General features: G+C 55.4%; 1 protein-coding gene across 1 annotated transcript in view; it reads left to right on the top strand.

Moving 5' to 3' along the window:
* Positions 1-6243: 6243 nt before the first annotated feature.
* The window catches only part of SLC5A11 (solute carrier family 5 member 11), a 45433-nt gene continuing 29025 nt past the window's right edge, over positions 6244-22651 (top strand). The window contains exons 1-4 of the mRNA XM_081090386.1: positions 6244-6322; positions 7310-7486; positions 18806-18962; positions 22374-22445. Of these exons, the coding sequence (XP_080946512.1) occupies positions 18807-18962; positions 22374-22445 (228 nt within the window). The 5' untranslated portion in view covers positions 6244-6322; positions 7310-7486; position 18806. The remainder of the gene's footprint in view (positions 6323-7309; positions 7487-18805; positions 18963-22373; positions 22446-22651) is intronic.

The raw sequence follows: 22651 nt of genomic DNA, 5'->3' as shown, positions 1-22651 counted from the left end.
CAAAAATAATTTTATGGTTGGGGGTCACCACAACATGAGGAACTGTATGAAAGGGTCGCGGCATCAGGAAGGCTGAGAACCACCGGTGTAGCGATGGGTTGACAGGGAGTCCTTGTTCCCGGTTGAGCCCTCTGCACTGAGCAGGGCCCACCAGGCAGTCGCGGCGCCTCCCACCGCCGAGGTGTCCCAGGGCCGCCCCGCACACCTGCTACCCGGGCCTGCCACCGAGCAGCTGCGTGGTCTCCGGCCACGGGAAGGCTCCGCTACAGGCCTTTACCACATGACACTGAAGTGAAGAAACAGCTAACCATGTTTATTCCTTCCTTTTAAAAGAACCCACTGCGGCCCGAACCAATATGCTCAATTAATATTTGACAAAGGAGGCAAGAACAAACAATGGAGCCAAGATAGTCTCTTCAATAAATGGTGTTGGGAAAATTGGACAGATATATGCAAGAAAATGAAACTAGACCACCAACTTACACCATACACAAAAATAAACTCAAAATGGATAAAGGACTTAAATGTACGACAGGAAACCATAAAAATTCTAGAAGAATCCAAAGGCAACAAAATCTCAGACATATGCCGAAGCAATTTCTTCACTGATACAGCTCCTAGGGCACTTGAAACTAAAGAGAAAATGAACAAATGGGACTACATCAAAATAAAAAGCTTCTGCACAGCAAAAGAAACCATCAACAAAACAACAAGAAAACCCACTGTGTGGGAAAACATATTTGCCAATGTCATATCTGATAAGGGCCTAATCTCCAAAATTTATAGGGAACTCATACAACTCAACAAAAGGAAGATAAACAATCCAATCAAAAAATGGGCAAAGGACCTAAATAGACACCTTTCAAAAGAGGACATTCAGAAAGCCAAGAGACATATGAAAACATGCTCAAAGTCACTAATGATCTGAGAGATGCAAATCAAAACAACAATGAGGTACCATCTCACACCTGTCAGACTGGCTATCATCAACAAATCAACAAACGACAAGTGCTGGAGAGGATGTGGAGAAAAAGGAACACTCGTGCACTGCTGGTGGGAATGCAGACTGGTGCAGCCACTATGGAAGACAGTATGGAGTTTCCTCAGAAAACTACAAATGGAACTCCCATTTGACCCTGTGATCCCACTTCTAGGAATATATCCCAAGAAACCAGAAACACCAATCAGAAAGGATATATGCACCCCTATGTTCATAGCAGCACAATTCACCATAGCTAAGATCTGGAAACAGCCTAAGTGCCCATCAGTAGATGAATGGATTAGAAAACTGTGGTACATCTACACGATGGAATACTATGCTGCTGTAAAAAGGAAAGAACTCTTACCATTTGCAATGGCATGGATGGAACTGGAGAGCATTATGCTAAGTGAAATAAGCCAGTCAATGAAGGAAAAATACCACATGATCTCACTCATTCATGGATAATAGAGACCATTATAAACTTTTGAACAATAATAGATACAGAGGCAGAGCTGCCTCAAACAGATTGTCAAACTGCAGCGGGAAGGCCGGGGAGGGTTGGGGGGCAGGAGGTAGGGGGGTAAGAGATCAACTAAAGGACTTGTATGCATGCATATAAGCATAACCAATGGACATAAGACACTGGGGAATAGGGGAGGCTAGGGGACTGTCTAGGGCGGGGGGATAAAATGGACACATATGTAATACCCCTTGTAATACTTTAAGCAATAAATTTAAAAAAAAATAAAAAAATAAAAAATAAAAGAACCCACTGCAGTTAAATAAACATTTTTATGAAAACAACCTATTTGCCTAAAAGATTTAGTGCGAAGAGTGACATCTCTTGTGTATTTGCAAACCTCTTCGGTGTCCGGCTCTCAACTTCTGCCTCAGCTCTGGCCCTTCCGTGCCACGCAGTCTGGAAATCTGCACTGGACATTCATGAAAGAGAGAAACGATTAAAATAACATCTCAGGATTAGGAAGAATGATGTCTCATTGGGTCTCCCTGATGAAACACCTGGGCACCACAGTCCCCACGTCCCCTCTTTCAGATGAGAACATCTGGATTCATGCACGGGCACCCACAGCTGGGAGGGGGACCCACAGCTGGGAGCGGGACCCACAGCTGGGAGGGGGATCCACAGCTGGGAGGGAGATCCACAGCTGGGAGAGGGATCCACAGCTGGGAGAGGGATCCACGGCTGGGAGAGGGATCCACAGCTGGGAGGGGGATCCACAGCTGGGAGGGAGACCCACAGCTGGGAGGGGGATCCACAGCTGGGAGGGGGATCCACAGCTGGGAGAGGGATCCACAGCTGGGATGGGGATCCACAGCTGGGAGAGGGATCCACAGCTGGGAGAGGGACCCACAGCTGGGAGAGGGATCCACAGCTGGGAGGGGGATCCACAGCTGGAGGGGGATCCACGGCTGGGAGAGGGATCCACAGCTGGGAGGGAGATCCACAGCTGGGAGAGGGATCCACAGCTGGGAGCGGGATCCACAGCTGGGAGGGGGATCCACAGCTGGGAGGGGGATCCACGGCTGGGAGGGGAATCCACGGCTGGGAGGGGGGTTCCACAGCTGGGAGGGAGACCCACAGCTGGGAGGGGGATCCACGGCTGGGAGGGGAATCCACAGCTGGGAGGGGGGTTCCACAGCTGGGAGGGGTTCCACAGCTGGGAGGGGGGATCCACAGCTGGGAGAGGGATCCACCGCTGGGAGGGGAACCCACAGCTGGGATGGGGATCCACAGTTGGGAGCGGGACCCACAGCTGGGATGGGGACCCACAGCTGGGATGGGGATCCACAGCTGGGAGAGGGATCCACCGCTGGGAGGGGGGATCCACCGCTGGGAGGGGGGACCCACAGCTGGGAGGGGGACCCACAGCTGGGAGAGGGACCCACAGCTGGGAGGGGGATCCACAGCTGGGAGAGGGACCCAAAGCTGGGAGAGGATCCACAGCTGGGGAGGGGGATCCACCGCTGGGAGGGGGATCCACCGCTGGGAGGGGGGATCCACCGCTGGGAGGGGGGATCCACCGCTGGGAGGGGGGATCCACAGCTGGGAGGGGGAACCACAGCTGGGAGGGGGATCCTCAGCTGGGAGGGGGATCCACAGCTGGAGGGGGATCCTCAGCTGGGAGGGGGGATCCACCGCTGGGAGGGGGATCCACCGCTGGGAGGGGGGATCCACAGCTGGGAGGGGGATCCTCAGCTGGGAGGGGGATCCTCAGCTGGGAGGGGGGATCCACCGCTGGGAGGGGGATCCACCGCTGGGAGGGGGGATCCACCGCTGGGAGGGGGATCCTCAGCTGGGAGGGGGATCCTCAGCTGGGAGGGGGATCCACAGCTGGAGGGGGACCCACAGCTGGGAGCGGATAGGCGGCGTGAGGGCGGCCCCCTCGTTCCCCCTCTGCCTGAGGCCGCTTCGGGGAGGGGCCGCCGGTGTGTGAGCGCCGCTGCTCTGGGAGCAGGAAACAAACAAATGCGAAAAGGCGGCGGCGGAGCACGGTTTCCCGCCGAAGCCGAGCAGCTGAGAACGAGCCTGGAGCCCCGCGGTGTCCGGACGCGCAGCAGGCGCCGGGCCCCGCGTCCCTGCGAGGTGGGCGCTGCGGGGCCGGAGCCCAGGGGCAGCTGCCCAGGCCTCACCGTGACCGGCACCGCGGCCCGCCGCCCGGGGGAAAGCCTCAGCCGTCGCTGCCACCACCGGCCCCGCCTGCAGGGGGCGGGCAGCGCTCCCGATCCCGGGGGACTCGGCAGAACCGCCGCGCAGCCCCGCCGGAGCGCACAGCGGCTCCCGGCCCGGGGACCCCGCTCATCAGGAAAGGGGGTGACTCGGCACCCGCTGGAGGGACGCGCAGGCGCGGGGAGGGCCGGCCCATGCCTCCGGGGGTCCCAGTCCCCACGTGTCCACCCTCCGGACGCCCTCAGAAGCCGTCGTTCTTGGGTTTTCGGGGGCTTCGCTGGTCACTGGCCCTGGGCACGGACTCAGCCTCCAGCCCCTTCCCCTCCGGTCGCTGGAGGCGGGACTGCGCCCGGAACCACGTGGTCGGCTCTGCAGGCACCAGCCCGTCCGCGGCCCCCATGGCCTCAGCCTCACCCGGGCTCCCCTAAAGCAGCGGCTCTCCCGTGCCCCGTGTCAGGCACGCCCGAGTCTTCCCGAGCCTGGGGCCAGCCAGCGCCCCAGGACCTCCGCCTGCCCCACGGAGCCGTGTGGCCCTGCGCGGCGGCGGGGCAGCCTGTGCGAGTGCCCGTAAGTTCCCTTAAGAACCCTGGTAACCGCCAGGCCGAGCGGCTGCTCTGCGCGGTGGGGCGGGGAGAGAAGGCTGCCGGGGCACCCGGCACCGCCTTCGGGAACACGCTTCCTTCTGAAGCGGGCGCTTTAGGGGCGTCGGCGGGCGCAGGGGAAGTTTGGAATGGGGTCCATGGAGGAGGCACAACTCCACAACACAAGGAAGCCAGGTGCAGGGAGCAGCAACAGTTGGATTTACATACGACAGGGGAGCTGGGAGTAGCCCACAAGGTCTATATTTACAAAATAAAGAACAAGGAAGAAAGCGAGAAAGAAAAGAACAGTGGGGGGGGGGGGGGGGGGGGCGGGGAGGACCTCACCTGGGACGTTTGAGCTCAGGAGTTACTATAGTAACCAGACTAAGGGACTAGTGACCAATCAGAGGGGACATCAAGGCACCCGGATCCGCAGCCCTTATACGCCCTGGGGAGAAGGAACTCAGGGGGACCCTTTCCCCCTCCCCACCTGGGAGTCCGTTCTGTGGGACCCGTTCCCTCTCCTCACGTGGGAGCCTGTCCTTGTTCCTCAGTGAATCTCCACCTTTGCTAGACCACCTTCTGTCCGTGGGTTCATTCTTCGATTCCCACAGACAAAGAGTCCGGGTTCCAGTCCAAAAATTCCGTTTCAATTTCTCTTGTGAAACACCTGAGAGTGGGACTGCTGGGCCACCGGGTAGGGACGTGTTAACTTTTGAGAAACTTCCCAAAAGTCCCCCAAGATGGCCCCATCGTTTTCTCCTATTTACAGCACCAAGAGGGGACCAGGGCCGGGGATCAAGAAGCCGGCGGAGGTAACCGGCCAGTGCCAGTGCCCGTATCCGGTCCTCAGGTTATTAATCATGAGACGTTGCACAGATTGCTGGACTTTCCATTTTTCTAGAACAATCACAGTCGCTGGCCCTGTTGGCCCTGTGCTCCCCCATTTGAAGCTGAGTAATGGCTGTCCCCTTCAGCTGGGACACGTGCACCCCAGTCGGCCACAGCCCCGCTGCCTGCCTCACTCACCTGCTGGCCTCCCGTGTGGGCAGCAGGGCCCTGGGACACGTTCATCGCCCCTGAGGCCCCAAGGACTCAGGACCAGAGCCAGGCTGCTGACGCACCCTTCGGCCTTCCTGGGATTGTGCCTCTGGAGGCAGATCGCAGTGTCAGGCCGTCTGTCTGTCCCGCTTCTGTCCATCTGTGCGACCCATTCTCCCTCCCCTACCCGGGCAGGCCACTCCCCTGCAGGCCCCCACTCATCTGGTGTCTATTTAATTGCCAGGTCTTTGTGCAACCAGCCGCCCTCATCTGGTGGACACATCTCTGGGTTCAAATCCTGGCTCTGCTGCTTACTGGCTTGCAGCCTGTGGGCGAGTTTTCTCATCAGTGAACTGGAGATAATGACAGGGTCTGTCTTCGAGGGTGACTGGAAAGGTGGGTGAGCACTGGACAGAACCTGCGCGTGTGTGTGCCACCAGCCTCCTGAGCCCCTCTGCCCTGCTGCAGCCCAGGCCCAGGCCCAGGCCCAGGCTCAGGGCTATGGCCATGACTCTGCTCCGGCGTGGCTGCCTGTGCCACGGGGGCCTGCAGTGGCCACATCTTCAGATTATCCTACCACAGTGGGAGATCAGAGCCTGTTAAAGTCTCGTGTTTTACAAGGGCTATTTTTCAGTCTTGAATGCCCTGAGTGCTCCGCAAAAACCTTCCTCTGTCCCCGCCTGTCCTGGTGTCGTGGGCCACACAGGCCCCGGCCGTGGCCTGGCCACTCCTGACAGCTGCTCCGACTCCAGACGCCTGTCTTTGCACCGCCTCGGTCTGGAGAGCACAGGACGGGGCTGAACAAAGACGGTCACTGTCCCGGCCGCAGAGGCTCCGGGCGGCACTGACTGCTCTCCTGGGACGTTCCTCTGTCCACTGCCTCCCCCGCCAGCATCTGTCCCCCACCCCACCCCGGCTGTCCCAAGCCCGCCTGTCCCCAGAATGGAGGCGGGCCCGTGGGAGAGGGGTGAGTGGAGCTGGGTGGTGCCTGTTAGGGTCGCTGAGGAGGAACGCACCAGGACAAAAGTGGTAAGAATTATAAATTGACTAGGGCACCTGGAGACAGGTGGGCTGAGCCCCCAAATGGCGCCAGCCCCAGGGATGGTGGCCAGAGGCTGTAAAGGACTCTAGGTGGGCTTTTCCAGGTGGGGGGGGGTCTGGATCCTGGGAGGGTCCGGAGGGGAGAGATAATTGTGGTCCTGGCAAGTGGGATGTGGTCGAAGCGAAAGGGAATGAGGGTTGAGAGTGGCCTACAGGGCAGTCCCAGGGGAGGGGCATCCATTCAATTCCCTGACCAGACCCAGGAGGCTGAGGGCAGGGCTCGGGCTGCCACCTTTCCACAGGGGCTGGTCTCAGCTCCAGGTCAGGGCTGGGCTGGGCCTGAAGCATGGTAGCAGCCATGTTTGGGTGAATGTTTAATATTTTAGCCCTGCTGGCTTGGCTTCTGTCATTATTTGCTTCCTAAAATAATAGAAAAGTTATTTTGATTTTCTGAACTATATAAATCATCCCATTCGATTGAATACCCCATTGATTGTAATGTGAATACCCCATTGGTTGTGGTCGTACTGGTTTTATAAAACACATTCCTCTGCACCTGGAGGTCAGGACAGCACAATTACTCTAAATTGCCCCAGTGGCTCCAGATAATGTGTTTCCGTTGACTGGGTGGTCCCAAGACCCAAAACAATAATTAATCTTTGTAGATAACTAATCAGCTCAATCTAAGCTTCTGTAACAAACTGCTTTTTGCAAACCAGGTTCTTCATTCCAAACCTCGAGATGTAATCAATACCTTTGAGATATTTGCCTATATAAAATAAATCTGGTGTTTCGGCCAAGGGGGCACAACGAGATTTGGAGAGCAAATTGCCCCCTCGTAGCCCCAGCTTTGAAATGAATGTGGCTCCTTAACTCAACTTCTTGAGGCGTCCTTGAGTGATTCGTGGGGTACATTACAACAGGCCCAGCTCTCCCTGTCCCTGGAAAGACCATTCTCACTTTTCCTAATCTCAGCGGCACTGGAATTTGGAGTTTGACCTGCAAGAAGATTCTCGCTGGCGGGAGGGAGGCCGCCACTGCCCTCCCAGCTCTGGCTGCAGGGAGAAGCCGCCCCTCCTCACCACGCCCTGCCTTCTCCTGCCTCCGAAACCGCCGCCAGACCCCAGAGCAGGGGCCCGCACCCAGAGGAAGGTAAGACCCCTCCAATGATCATTTTGCGAACCGGGAGCAGCCTGGGGACGGGACCCAGAGCGGCAGGGCTCGCGCTCCTCGGCAGCAGGCAGATGGGTGGCTGGAGGGTGGGCACAGCCAGTGGCACCAGGTGTGGGTCCCCTTTCCCACTGGCCGAGTCACTGGCCAACTGCTGAGCCTCAGGTCTGAGGACCCAGGGAAGGGGCAGGGGACGATCTGCGTAACAGCAAGCCCCGTGGTTCCTGCAGTGCAGCTGCTGGTCGCTGAGCAAAAGGAGTTTCCACCGGCGCCTGCTGGGCACGGGTGGCGGGTCCTGGCCTGGTCTAACGGGCACAGTCACCCTGTAGGGCACAGCCCGCAAATCACAGAGGGAGCTGAGGGCCTTTTAGAAACTGGCCCGGGTCTCTCAGAGTGGCAGCGCTGGGACTCACCCCCCGGGACTGTGAGCTACCGCGACACCAGATTTCCAGTGGCTTTCTGCTGGATGGTTTGGGGCAGCGGCTGGGAGAGGTGTCCCGCAAAGGGGTCCTGGGGATGTGTCCCGGGGTGGGCGGTGGGGAGGTTCCCGATGCGCCAGGGCATGTGGCACGGAAAACTCCATGCTGCCGTCTCACAACCATTTACTGAGCGCTGCTGTTACCGAGCAAAGTTCAAATTCAACTGCGTCCTCCTGCAGGTCTAATCAGCTTCATCCAGGGGTTCGTGAACGGGGCAGCAGCCCCTCCGGCAACTAGAAGGGCGCCTCGAGGGGTTGTCCAAAGGGGGAGGTTTATTTAGGCGGAAAGAGGGTGGGACTAAGAAGTTAACAAGTGGATTATTTCGGGCCTGGACAGCGTCCCGTCGGGGAAGGCGAATGACCCCAGGAGTGCTGACCAGGGAGTTCCAGGCGGCTGGTTTACGTTCCACTCCCGGGAGAGGCTGGGCCGGCAGGCAGGCGGCATGGCTTGGCTTTGGAGACGGGGCTGAGCAACAGGGACTCCATTTGGGCCTGTTTCTCTTTCTAACACTGCTTTGGGGGCACAGTGCAGTGGGGACAGGCAGTAATGAGAACGTGCAAGTCAAAGGTCATGCTTGACTCAACGGTGATGAGGAGTCATGCCTGCTATCAGGACAAATAACGTAAGGGCCAAATTTAGGTTGAGGTCAAGAGAAGGCTGTTTGGGGTGACATCTGAAGGGTGAGTAGGAGTTCATCAAGCCAAGAGTGTAGGGAACAGCATGTCAGGCAGAGGGAACAGAATAGCAAAGACCTGAGGTATGAAATGCTGCTCAAGGAATAAAAAGAAGGCCGGTGTGAGATGGGCAGGGCCACAGCAGAGCAGGCACAGAGGTGCTTCGAGCAGGAAAGTGATCTGATTTGCTCTGATCTGATGGAGGTTCTGTGCGAGGGTGGACTTGGAGCAGGTGTGGTACCAGGAGGCAAGACGGGAGGTTCCTGCTCGAGTGGCTTGGATGACAGTGAGAGAAGCCAAGGTGAGGGCAGTGGGTGGATGCAGGCTGTACTTTGGAAGTGGAATAGGAAGGGATTAAGAGTCAATGGATTCTGGTCTAGGAAGCGGTTGGGAGAAGTGACCGTTCAGGGAGACAGGAGGAGAAGCTCCGACAGGCATGGTCTCCAGCTTGGACAGTTCCGTCTGCAGTGCCGGCTGGACCCCACTTAGATGCCGCGCTGGCCTTTGGATGGACAGGTGTGGACTCACAAGGTGCTCTTGTGACGGTTGGTCTCCCTGAGAATCCTGAGACCAGATCATCTCTGGAGGGACAAGGAGGTGGAGCAGGAAGCTGGCCCAAGGTCACACAGAATGGCAGGGACGCTCACATGGGGTGACCTCCTGTTAGCTGGCTGGGGACAGCTGCCACACCATGCCCTGCCCTGCCCTGCCCTGCCCTGCCCTGCCCGTGGCATCTTCCCTAAATGCCAGCATGTGGACCTTCCCAACGGGCCGGGGACGGTGTGGCCTCTGCTCCGACCAAAGTCCCCGGGATCGTCCTCCCAGCCTTTGTCTAAGGACCAGTCGCCGATGAACCCAGAGCACCCACTGCTCAGGCTGGCAGAGTGGTCCTTCAGCTCCTCCCTCTGCAGGTCCAGGCCCAGCGCCCACTCCACCTCCCACAATGGACCCGCCCGGCTGGGCTGCCTCCACCACAGCCTTGCTGGGCATCCCAGTCCCGAGCCGGTCACCAGCCGGGCTGTGGAGAGGCAGCCACCCCCACTGGGCACCACAGGGGATGCTGGAGGGGAGCGGCTGCGGCTGGAGTTCGCCAGGGTCCACAGCAGGCCAGGCTAGCAGCTCGGGAGGCCGGGGAGGAGCCCGCATCGGTGCTTTAGTGGGGTGGCCTTGGCCCAGGACCGGCTGCGTTTCCTGTATCTGTTCCCTGGGGGCCTCTGACCTGACCCTCAGGGCTGCTGTGTGCTTCACAGCTGGGGCCAGGGTCTTCCTGACCAGAGCCCATGCTCTCTTCCTAAACGGTTTTATAAGAAGGGCAGGGAGAGACCCAGTCCTCTGGACCTAGTCATGTTGTATAAGGAGCTTTCCACAAACCTGTGACACGCGTCGGATTACTAGCCCCAGTCACAGGGAGGCTGTTGGCCCGCGATGCCTCTCGGAGCTGAAAAGAGGCAGGGGTGGGACCTGGAGGGGCAGTGCCCCTCGCGCCTCTCACGCGGTCACGACCGCCGTTCCGGGAGAGTGCCGGCCTGAAGTTGGGCTTCGTGGTTGGAGGGCCACTGTCCCCGCTCGAGAGCCGTCCTGGGCTCCCGTCTCTCTGTCCCAGCTCCCGTCCCTGCCTGAGTCTGTGATCCTCGGCCGCTGTGCCACGTCCGAGCCAAACACTGCGCACGGCTGTGTCTCTGAATGTACTGAGTACACAGGCGGTTTTATGCTGCAAATCTTGTTCCTTTCTTTTACTTTCGCTATGAAATGTTTCGGAGGCACAAGTTATAAAGGATAATAAACCCCACCAGCGGACGCCACACAGGAGAGAACGCGGCCCAGGCCCCGCCCCCGGCCCACGCAGCCGGCTGTGGAAAATTCCCACATCTGCCCTGTGGGTGATGTAACCCGCCCAGAGCAGAGGGTGAGCGGCTGGCTGGTTCCCTTTTGTTCTTTGGCCCATCGGGGGCCACAAGGGAGGGTGTTCTTGCAAACAAAGCCTTCGTTATGGAGCCTGCTTTGCACGCCTCTGCCCTCCCATCCAGGGAGCGCCCTCGCAGAAGGTGAAGCAGGAGCCCACCCCAGTGTGCCCGCCTGGACGGGGCGAGGGGCAGCAGGCCCTGGTGTCATTTCATCCAGTGGCCTGGGCACACGTGCTGCGCGGGCCAGGTCCGCCTTGCTCACCGCACTGTCCTCCATGCCTAGCACAGCGCCTGGCACACAGCTGGTGCCTAATGAGTGTTTGTCACTGAGTCCCCAGAGCTTAGCATGGAGCCTGGCACACAGCTGGTGCCTAATGAGTGTTTGTCACCGAGTCCCCAGGGCTTAGCATGGAGCCTGGCACACAGCTGGTGCCTAATGAGTGTTTGTCACCGAGTCCCCAGAGCTTAGCATGGAGCCTGGCACACAGCTGGTGCCTAATGAGTGTTTGTCACCGAGTCCCCAGGGCTTAGCATGGAGCCTGGCACACAGCTGGTGCCTAATGAGTGTTTGTCACCGAGTCCCCAGGGCTTAGCATGGAGCCTGGCACACAGCTGGTGCCTAATGAGTGTTTGTTCACTGAGTCCCCAGGCCTTAGCATGGAGCCTGGCACACAGCTGGTGCCTAATGAGTGCTTATGGAAGAGACACAGGGAAAGGGAGCCAAGGACAGAAGGAGAGGAGAGAAGGAGAGAAGGGCCGAGAGGGACAAACGAGACAAACCCACCAGCGTTGGATGATGCAACGAGCTTCCGCTGGAGACCCACACCTGTCAGTACTGTGGCCTAGACGCAAGTGGCACCGCAGGCCCAGAGCCCAGCTCACTGTCACCTCTGGGTGCCTCGTTTCCCACCTGCAGGGTGAGCGTGTCACGTGCTCGCTCTCCGCTGGCAAGGAGGAGATAAGAGCACACGTGTGCCTGGCGGGCTGCGTGCCTGGCGTTCGATGGCAGTGCCATGGGCTTGCTGGAGAGCGGGCACCTTGCAAGCTCTGCCTGGGAGCTTGTGGCCGGACAGCAGCACCTGGGCTCTGGTTTCTCTCGTCTGTGCTCCTATCCCCACGTGAGGATGCAGCCGGCCCCTCCTGGCCCCGACAGGCCCCACCTCCTGGGACTCAGGAAGAGCCTGGAGCGGCACCAGCAATGAGTAACTTGTTTATCTGCCCCACCCCTCCCGGTGCCTGGCAGGCAGAGGCCTTCCAGAGGGGCCGGGGGAGGGGCTGGGGACCCGGAGTGCTGCTCCTCCTCAGCCTCCCTCCCATTTAGACCTGCTGGCTTCTAGAACAATCTATCTCAGCCCCCAGTTAAGCTGCTTCCTAAGCCCCTTGTTCTCAGTTCTCATCGTTGGGAGCAGCAGGTTGACAGTTTGAAAATGCAGGCTCTGAAGTCAGATCCGGATTGAGGCTGAGCTCTGTGAGCCTCCTCCCAGCCTCAGCGAGAGTTCAAAGCTCCCCTTGGGGTGGGCGGGGAACTAACAGGTCGTTGAGCCCCTCCCCTCCCCAGGCGGCTTCTCTAAGTGAACCCCGCCGTGTGCAGGCCTCCCGGTCTCGGCGCTGGGTCTCCAGGGGACACCGGGGGCTGTCAGTGCTGTGGCCTCGGTGGGTAGAGGCCAGGGCTGCTGCGAGCATCCTGCAGTGCCAGCCCCAGAACAGAGCTACCCAGTCCCACGGGCAATAGAGGTGAAGACCAGCAGCGACAAGGACAGGACAATCCTGCACCGCAGCCGGCCGCTCTGTTCGCCGTTCTGATCAGAAGCAGGAAACTGCTCCCCGTTCTCCCCTCACGTTCCCTGTCATGAGGCACCGCAGTGACCAGTGCCCTGCCTGCCCACTGCTTGCTTCTAGTCAAGCCTCCCCACTGGCCACGCCACGTGCTGGTCCACAATCCCTCGATGGCCGCCCCTGGCTCAGAGCAGCTGTGCAGTGGGCCCAGGGCTGCTCCCCCCGCGGAGGTGTTTTGAGAATTTACGGGACAGCATTTGGTTGTCACAATGATTTGGGACACTACTGGCATCTAGTGCCCGGAGGCCAGAGACAGTAGCCACCCTGAATGCTCAGCTGCCCAGGTGGACTTCCCACCAGACGTGTGTGTGTGTGGGGGGGGGGCGGTGCGAAACATGCTTAGGACGGTCTGAAGCGGGAACCTACGCCCAGTCGACACAGCACAATATGTTGGGGTACTTTTTTTTTTTAATATATTTTATTGATTTTTTACAGAGAGGAAGGGAGAGGGATAGAGAGTTAGAAACATCGATGAGAGAGAAACATCAATCAGCTGCCTCCTGCACACTTCCTACTGGGGATGTGCCCGCAACCCAGGTACATGCCCTTGACCAGAATCGAACCTGGGACCCCTCAGTCCGCAGGCCGATGCTCTGTCCACTGAGCCAAACCGGTCAGGGCATGTTGGGGTGCTTTTGATGTAGGAGTGTCCCCGCTGTTATTTCCCACGCTGTCTCAAATAGTTTTCACAGGGCCCTGCCTTACGTTAGGAGCACGGTGTTCGTGGCACCTGCTTGGACTTCCCCATAACATTTAAAATCGCAAAGCACTTTTACAAATGTACCATCTGGTGTGCACAAGCCTCTCGTCGTGTTTGTAGACTTGCCCTTATTCCATGCTTCTGGAATACAGTGGCTTCTGCGTCTCCTGTTTCTCTTCAGAGCCCCTTTCGCACAGTTGAAAGCATCTGCCCGCCTTCTGCGTCTCCCGGGGGCGGCAGAGCAGTTTCCGGTTGAAGCAGCATGATTCTCTCATAAATGCTGACCTTTGATTTCTCAGACAAGTGTCTCTGAGTCCTCTGACCCTCCTGGGTTAGAGGCTGGGAGGAGGCTCGCAGAGCTCAGCCTCAGATCCGGACCTGTTTGACTTCAGAGCCTGCATTTTCAAAATGGGTTATTTGAACCCAAGGAGAGTACGTGTCCTGGAACCTCCGACCTGCAGCCAGTCAGTCGGAAGCACAGGTGATGACCTGGACGTGCAGGGGGGTGGGGACAGTCCTGTAGGTCTGAACCCTTAACCTTAATCTTGTGGCTCTCAGAGCCCCCCCTTTTTTTAAAATTATTATTTATTATTTAAGTCACCACCTAGAAATATATGAATCTTCATTGGTTTCAGTCTTGATTTTGGTCCTTTCACAATACTTTATAGTTATCTTCATGTTAATTCTTTTTTTTTCTTCTTCTTTTTTTTTTTATTGCTTAAAGTATTACAAAGAGTATTACATATGTCTCCTTTTTTTTTCCCCGCCCTTGACAATCCCCTGGCCTCCCCTACCCCCCAGTGTCTTATGTCCATTGGTTATGCTTATATGCATGCATACAAGTCCTTCGGTTGATCCCTTACCCACCCCCCTCCTGCCCTCCCACCCTCCCCGGCCTTCCTGCTGTAGTTTGACAGTCTGTTTGAGGCAGCTCTGCCTCTGTATCTATTTTTGTTCATAAGTTTACAATGGTCTTTATTATCCATGAGTGAGTGAGATCATGTGGTATTTCCTTCATTGACTGGCTTATTTCACTTAGCATAATGCTCTCCAGTTCCATCCATGCCATTGCAAATGGTAAGAGTTCCTTCTTTTTTACAGCAGCATAGTATTCCATCGTGTAGATGTTCTCAGAGCCCTTTTTAGGGGCTAATATGAAATACTTGTTATAAAAACAGGTATGAAAGGATGAGACCACTGATTTATATTATCCGTAAATGACACCAAAGGGCTGTGCAATCGCCTTCATGTCTGACCAGTCTCACTGCCCCCTCCCCTCCCACCTTAATACTCAGGCAAGAGTCTGGTGGTTCTGTAAACGGGTCCTGCTCATCACACCTCCCTGTCTGCAGGTGCTGTGGTCTCAGCCCCGAAAGCTCCCCAGAACGCCCCCCTCGCCCCTCTGCCCCATCCACACAGGACCACCTACTCATTCATCAAGACCCAGGTCAGGTGCTGCATCTGGGTTCCTCCGTGGAAAAGTAGGCGTCTTTGCCTTCCTCCACCTTCTAGTGCAGTGGTTCTCAGCCTTGGCTGCACATTAGAATCACTGGGAAGCTTTTTAAAATCCTGATTTCTGGGCCTCACTCTCCGGAAATTCTGTTTCTTTGTTATGGGGTGGGGCCACAACATTAGTAACAAAGAAACAGAATTTCCGGAGGATGAGGCCCAGAGATCAGGATTTTAAAAAGCTTCCCAGGGGATTCTAATGTGCAGCCCAGGCTGAGAACCGCTGTTGTAGAGAATAGTCACAGCGCCACGAGGTACTGAGCTCAGCTGTGCAAGCGCAGTGCTCGCCCTTCACAGCTCACGGCACCTGGAAGTGGCCACGCTCATTGCCCCGCTCTGCAGAGGAGAAGGCTCGGCGTTGGAGGAACTGTGGGATGTGTGCGCCTTATCAGGAGGGTCAGGGATGGAGCCGGCTACGCAGCTCCGGGCGGGACGCGTCCACACGTGGGCCTCTCGGCGCCGGGCGTGGCCCTGTGTGGTGTTCCCTGTGAGCCGTTCCCACTGTGGGGCTGCACCTCCTGGAGGCAGGAACAGCCTTCCCATGCCTGGGCCGCTGGGGGCTCACACGCTGAGCTGAATCACATCTTCACCAGGAGGAAGTCCGTGCCAGTGGCTTGTAGTGAAAATCACCCTTGAGGGTGTTAGTAGTTCCTAATTGCCGCTGTAACACGTTACTGCTCCAGCACAGCTTCCTCCCGGGCAGCTGGGGGGGGGGGGGGGGGCGGGGGCAGGTCCATGTGCTCCACGGCCGAAGCCATCCCCCGGGCCACGGCTACCAGGTGTACTGGACCGGAAGGTGGTGGTCATGGTCTGTGAGGACATCTACACTTCTGGCAATTTCTACAGAAACAAGTTGGCGTGCCTGGCCTTCCTCCACAAGCAGATGAACACCAACCCTTCCCGCAGCCCCACTGCTTCCGGCCCGACGGGAGGAGGCATGTGCCGCCCAGGACCAAGCGGTCACGCCGCCCAGGACCGCCTCCAGGCATCAATGGGACCCGCACCCGGACAAGAGAAATCCGATGTGGTCCCTGCCTCCCCGAGGCTGTGCGCCTGACGCCTGCACACGTCTGTCTACCCAGGGTGTCGGGCTCATGAGGCTCTGGAATGCCAGGCATCACAGCTGCCCTGGGGGAAGAAGGCCAAGACCCTCACTGGGAGGAAGAAGAGCTCACAAGGCCACTGACACGGGCGAACACCACGTGCAAAAGAAAACCAGCAGGTACACTCAGGCCCTCAGAACTCCTGGACTCCTGGCCTGAGCCCAGTCAAACTGACTGTTCATTCCTCATGCTCGCCCGGCCTGTCTTCCCCCATCGCCTAGGAAGTGGGGCTGCCCGCCTGCCTTGCCCCATTGCCTAGGAAGTGGGGATGCCCACCTGTATTCCCCCATCGCCTAGGAAGTGGGGATGCCCGCCTGCCTTCCCCCATCGCCTAGGAAGTGGGGCTGCCCGCCTGCCTTCCCCCATCGCCTAGGAAGTGGGGATGCCTGCCTGCCTTCCCCCATCGCCTAGGAAGTGGGGACCCCCAGAAACTACCATCTAGCGCCACAGGCATGTGGACTTTGAAGGCGGGGAGCACAGAGGACGCCTTAGTCACTGGCTAAAGAAAGGCCTTTTAAAGAGTTTAACCGGCTCCGAGAGCTAGGCAGTCATAATTTGCCTGTGACCTACTCATTCACGAGAGTGTTGGGAAATCAGCCATTGGAACAGCTGGTTCAGTTTCAGTATTTACAAGTAAGATGGAAATCTCAAGTTTAAACTTCCCGCATGCTCAGGTGCTGGACTGTGCCACCGGGAGGAAGGAGCCAACGCTGGGGGCAGGGTGGGCCCGCTGCGTCCGACCGCCTCGGGGTCACGGGCATCACCCTCTCAGCCTCCCTGTACCTATGATCAGAAATGAATAAATTATTTTTAAAGAAATAAAAACAGCACAAGTTTATTACCTTATAGTTCTGAAAGTCATACGTTTCCAATAGGTCTTAAAGGGCTAAAAGTCAAGGCAACAGCAGGCCAGACTCCTGCGTGTTCTAGGGGCGACTCCATTAATCTGCTTTCTCAACATCTAGCAGCCACCTGCTGTCCATGGCTTCCGGCTCTATTCTTCCACCTTTAAAGCCAGCAGCCATGGGCCAAATCCTCCTCACTGACCTCTCTGACTTCCTCCCCCACGTGGACGGACCCGGGGGTTGCACAGTCCCTCCCAGAGCATTAGGACATGCTTCCTATTAGAAGGTTGCTGGTTAGCAACCTTAATTCCATCTTCAAACTTCATTGTCCTTTGTCATGTGACTTCTTTTTTGTTAATCTTCTCCAGAGGATGTTTTTCCTATTGATTTTTTAGAGAGAGTGGAAGGGAGGGGAGGGACATAGAAAGAGAAACATTGATGTGAGAGAGACACAGTGATTGGTTGCCTCCTGCAGAAGCCCAGCCCAGGGCCCAGGGATGGAGCCTGCCACCGAGGTACGTGTCCTTGACCAGAATTGAACCTGAGACCCTTGAGTCCTCAGGCTGGTGCTCTAACCACTGAGAAAAACTGGCTAGGGCCTTTGCCATGTACCTTAACATATTCACGGGTTCTGGGGATTGGGATATAGAGACCTTTGAGGAGACATAATTCTGCTAACCACAGAGATGCCTTAAGTCACCCATGAAAGTGCAGTGCGCTGCGAAACGGCTAGAACAGTGATTCAAAACGGATTCTGGAGCAACTCCCAGCTCTACCACTGAGCTCTATTACCTTGGGCAAGTTACCTAATGCCAGAAGCCGGTCCATCCTTGTTACTTGACACAGTCACTGCAGGGAAGAAACATCTGCACAGCATATGTTCCAAGGGACCTGGCGTATATGGCATACTGTTCTTAATATGTTCGCTCCCCTTCTTAGCACTATGTGTTCTAACCAGGGCCACCTCCCTGAGAAAGGTTGTTTCCCCAGGTGGGGATATTTCCCTGGAGTTAGGAATTAACGGGACTAAGGAAGGGAATGAATCAGTTAAACCCCCTAGTGTTACAGAAATACCGTGTACTACTTATGAAGAACTTGGACTAAGACTGTTGGCAATAAATTTGGGACTTGTTGGGCCCACATCCCCAGGGGTCTGCCCACCAGGGAAAGCACCAAAGCCTATACCCCTGGAGACCCACCGACACAGGGCAGTCCCAGGGAAGGCAAGCAGCGGGGCTGGGAGGACATAACCTTTACTGGGTAGGATCATCTCCTTCAGTCACTTCCTTGTAGCTTATCAGTAGAGCAGTAGAATAGTGACCTTGTAATAGCCCTTATAATGGAACACAGAGATTAACCTAGACAAGATTAAAATCCACAGAACTAGACAGAGACAGGATTTTTGGCAAAGGTCAGATAAGAAACTATGAACATGAAACAAGGAACTGTAGGAGGTTAAGGGAGGACCCAAAACATACCATGATGTGACTATAGAGGCATGCTTATAGGATCAAATGGTATAAATACAGATGTAACAGGTGAATAAAGAGAGAACCTGGCTATGCTGATCAACTGAACGCTGTCTCCATGTCATTCCTTCTTCACCGACTCCATCCACACCTTTGGGAACCCCTGGACCTGCTGGGGCTGGACCCCAACAACCTAACTTCTCTGTGCCTCAATTTTGCCATCTGGAAAACGGTAGAACAGTGCCCACTTTGCAGATTTGTAAATACTTAGAATAAGGCCTGGCATGCAGTAGGTGTTACATAGGCACTTGTTAAATATATACAATTTTATTGGAACAAGTTTGTAGTGTCTGGCCAAGCCTCCAACAAAATTATTGGCTAGGCCTTGGCCCCGGCTTTCGGGTACCTGGGAATCAGAAACTGACTCAGGCATCTTGTTTCTCTGTCATTCCTGTCGTGTTTGTTAAGTGGCAGAAGTGATGACACCGTCTGTACTATTTAAATTGTTTATCCTTCTTTATATTCTGCGGAGTGACTGAATTGGTAAGAATTAACTATGGATTTGATAAAACTTCCCTGTAAACATTTGCTGAGTGAATGGGTGCTGGATGGATGAATCGACCCTCAGCTTTGTCTCTACACTCATCCCTCCACGGATCGCCTACTTGGCTGTCCCAGGCAGGCAGTGAGCGGGTGTCGCCTTGCTTGGCTGTCCCAGGCAGGCAGTGAGCGGGGGAGAGTGGCGCTGGGCTCTGCATCTGACGCGCATGTGACCTCCACAGGATGCGAAGTGTGTTCAGCACCATGGAGAGCGGCCCCGGCAGCCCGAGGCCCACCCAGCCGGACCCCCTGGAGGCCTTTCCCCAGAGGAGCCTGGAGGCAGGTGACATCGCGGTGCTGGCCCTGTACTTCCTCTTCGTCCTGGCCGTGGGACTGTGGGTAAGCCAGGCCAGGGGGCGGCAGAGGGGGAGAAACTAAATTCAAAACTTTACATTTTAAAAAATGCACTGACCGCTGGCCCCGGGTCAGGTGCCGAGTTAGGCACTTCCGCTTACGTAATCTCATGTAATGTGCACGGGTCCTTATGAAGAAGAGGCTGTCACCATGCCCATCTCATAGATACGAAAACGGGCTCAGAGAATTTCACTTCCTCATTCTGTGGGGAAGTTAGGAGAGCAGGGGCTAAAATCCCTATCTCCTGCACTTTGACGCCCATGCTCTTTTTTTAAAGGAAGGTTTTCTTTAGTCACATGATTCAAAAATAAAAACAACTTTAAAATGAGATACAGTGCAAAGTCCATGACTCCCCTTCCCTCCACAGGTAACCACTGTCATTAATTCTGTGTAAATTAGTGTATTCTCTCATAGTTTCTTTATGCAAAATCCAAGAAAATATTGTGTACATTTTCCTCCTTTAAAATAGGAGGCAGCCCTAGATGGTTTGGCTCAGTGGATAGAGCCTTGGCCTGCGGACCGAAGGGTCCCGGGTTCGATTCCGGTCAAGGGCAGTACCTTGATTGCAGGCTCCTCCCGGTCCGGGCCCTGCTCAGGGCCCATGCAGGAGGCAACCAATCGATGTGTTTCTCTCACATCAATATTTCTCTCAGTCTGCCATAGATTCTGCTGGGAGGAGACCGAGCCCAGTAAGGTGGGGCTGCCGGGAGCTGGGAGGATGGGGCTAGTGAATCTCCATGAAGGGCAAGTGCTGGTCAGGCTTTTGGGGAAGTTGGGGGGTGTGGGATCCACCTCACAGACACAGCGTGGTCACTGACACCTGCTAAGTCTGCCCAGACCTCTACGTTCTGGCCAAAGCAGCTGACTCCTCCCTCAGCAGGGCCCGGCCCCACAGGGAGCAGGACAGGGACCTAGAGGGTGGGCTTGTGCACTCCCCCAGGCTGATGGCCTTTGGGAAGGAATGCTCCACCCAGGGAAGCCAGTGTTCTGCAGCATGGGCGAGGGACTCAGCACAGGGATTCTGCCGGCTGGCCCTTCAGCTCTCTCCCAGAGCCACAAACCCCAGACTGTCCTCATGTGACTCTAGTCCAGTGGTCGGCAAACTGCGGCTTGGCAAACCGCGGCTCGTGAGCCACATGCGGCTCATGAGCCACATGCGGCTCTTTGGCCCCTTGAGTGTGGCTCTTCCACAAAATACCGACTTCTGCGCATGGGCCACGAAGTTTCAATCGCACTGTACTGCGCACCCACACGTGGCATTTTGTGGAAGAGCCACACTCAAGGGGCCAAAGAGCCGCATGTGGCTTGTGAGTCGCGGTTTGCTGACCACGGCTCTAGTCCCCTGTTCTCCCTTTGCTGGAGCCCAGGGTGAGTGACTGCAGATGACATTTGTGCACTGGCCCTTTAAGAGGGCACTTCTGTCTCTAGTGGACTCTCGTCCCTCCCTGACAGACAGAAGCCCTGCTGCCTTTCACAGCCAGATGTTCTGTGGGCGCCTCTTCCTGGCTCTTTGCTCAGAGAGAACCCCCTGCAGTTTAGAACCTCAGCCACCATCTCCGTTTGTGGGGCCAGCCCTTTTCTTGTCTCCGCCCTTCCTACCCCTGGTGATGTGGCTTTTTCTGTAAATCCTTGGTTATAAGACTCCTCTTCAGCTAGTCTTCAGATTTTTCTATAATTTAGTTGTAATTCCAGCTCAGTGTTGGGAGGAGGTGAGTGTAGCTTCCAGCTACTCCACTGCCATCTTAGGTTCTCTGTTTGGTTCTTTTTTATAGTTTCAATCTCTTTAGTAAAGTACTCTTCTATTTATCAACTTTATCCCTGAGCTCATTGAGCTGCCTTTCTGAGTTTCTTAGTATCTTGTTGAGTTTTTTTCATGACTATTTCGAATTCTCTTATCATTTAGATCCTAACTTCCCATGACTTTGGTTTGTGGACGATTGTCATTTATTTCTGTGGTACTACGTTTCCGTGGTTGTTCATGCTGCTTGTGGGTTGTTCCTCCGCTGGCACATTTGAAATAGTGAACACCTTTTCTATTTAGGTACCATTTTGATTTTTAACAATTCGGTAGGTTGATAATTAGAGGCCTTTCTTTTGTTTTCCAGCAGAAAATCTTTCTTACCTGTGTTACTTGTGCCTCTTGGGTCCTGATGAGGGTTGGCACTGTGGTCAGGGGAGTCACTGCCTGGGTGAGCAGGATGGGGGTGCCCCTGCTGTGTCCAAGTCACCTGGGTCTCAGGGCACCACCCCCATGCTGGGGGGTGTGGCCGGTTGGGGAGAGCCAGGTCCATGAGCCCACCGTGCTGTCACGTGGCTCCGTATGACAGTCGGCACCACTGAGCTGAACCAAGAGCCATAGATGTGTCAGCTCCACCGCAGCCATGGGAGGGAGCCAGATTTTCAGGTGCTGACACTGCTTCTGCCCCCCTTACCCTCCCCCAGGCTCTGGTGTGGGGCTGCACCCTGACTTCTCCCCCTCGTCAGCTGGGGCTGTGGGCTCAGCTGCAGCAGCAGGGGAACTGCATTAGCAGGCACCATCCCTGTCCTCCTCCCCATCCTGCCTCCCTACGCATCCAACACACCCTCCTTCAGATGCACCACGTGTGGCGCTCTCAGGCATGCTAGTGTGCTGAGCAGAGGAACCTTCGTTGAATTATAGATGTCCAACTGATTACAGACACAAAGGGGTGGTCTCACTTTGCCATGATGCTGACATCATTCTGTAGAGTCTGTTTTCTATAGGAAGATCATTTGCAGGGATGAAAAGAAACCATATCATGCCATCTTCCATCCAGTAAGAATCCTCTCACCAACATTCACACCCAGAAGCTCAGAGAAGTTGAACAACATATTCAATATCACACAAACTACTCAGTGGTCAAAATGTCTGTATTAAAATGCCTTCAATGCCAGGGAGCTTACTTCTAAAGATCGTGTTGTGGACCAGCTAAAAACATGGACTCCAAAATCAAGCTGAGCTAGGCTTGAATTCCTGTCCCTTCTGCTATCTGGAAATGTGTCACTAGATAAGTGACTTTAATTCTGAGCCTCACCAACTCTCAACCTCACAGGAGTTAATAAGAATAAAATGAGATAATGCTTTGAAATGCTTAGCATAGTGTCAGACACTGTACAAGTGCTAACACAGAATAAATGATACACATTAGGAGCTATTATAGATAAGCCATGAGTGTAAAACTCAAATGCCTAGAGGTCAAGTAGGTTATTATCCATGTGTGAAGCAGGGACTAGTAGGGGCTGTGTTGACCTAAAGAGTATGTCTCCTCTAAAAGTATTCAAATTAAAATCTTCTTTATAACCACAACAAAATCTATTTGGTGTTTAAATCTGGCCCAGTGGACGCTCCTCTTTCCCTCACCCGCCTTCTTCATTTAGTCCACAGTGAAGACCAAAAGAGACACCGTGAAGGGCTACTTCCTCGCCGGAGGGGACATGATGTGGTGGCCTGTGAGTGATTTTTGGCTCAATTACAGTCGCTTCGCAAAGAATTTTCAAAGTGCTGCTGTTCTGTCTGGCTTTGCTTGTTCAGGACTCTGTAATTGCACATTGTGTGGAAGTTACAGTATAAACTAGTTCCAACCCAAATCTGTTTAATCAAAAAAGAATTTATAGCTCACCTATCGGTCCAATTAACCGAGACCAGGGATGGGGTC

This window comes from Myotis nattereri (genome assembly GCF_964212035.1).
Source record: "Myotis nattereri genome assembly, chromosome: 4".
NCBI classification, from domain to species: domain Eukaryota; kingdom Metazoa; phylum Chordata; class Mammalia; order Chiroptera; family Vespertilionidae; genus Myotis; species Myotis nattereri.
This window is presented reverse-complemented; position numbering and strand designations above follow the sequence as displayed.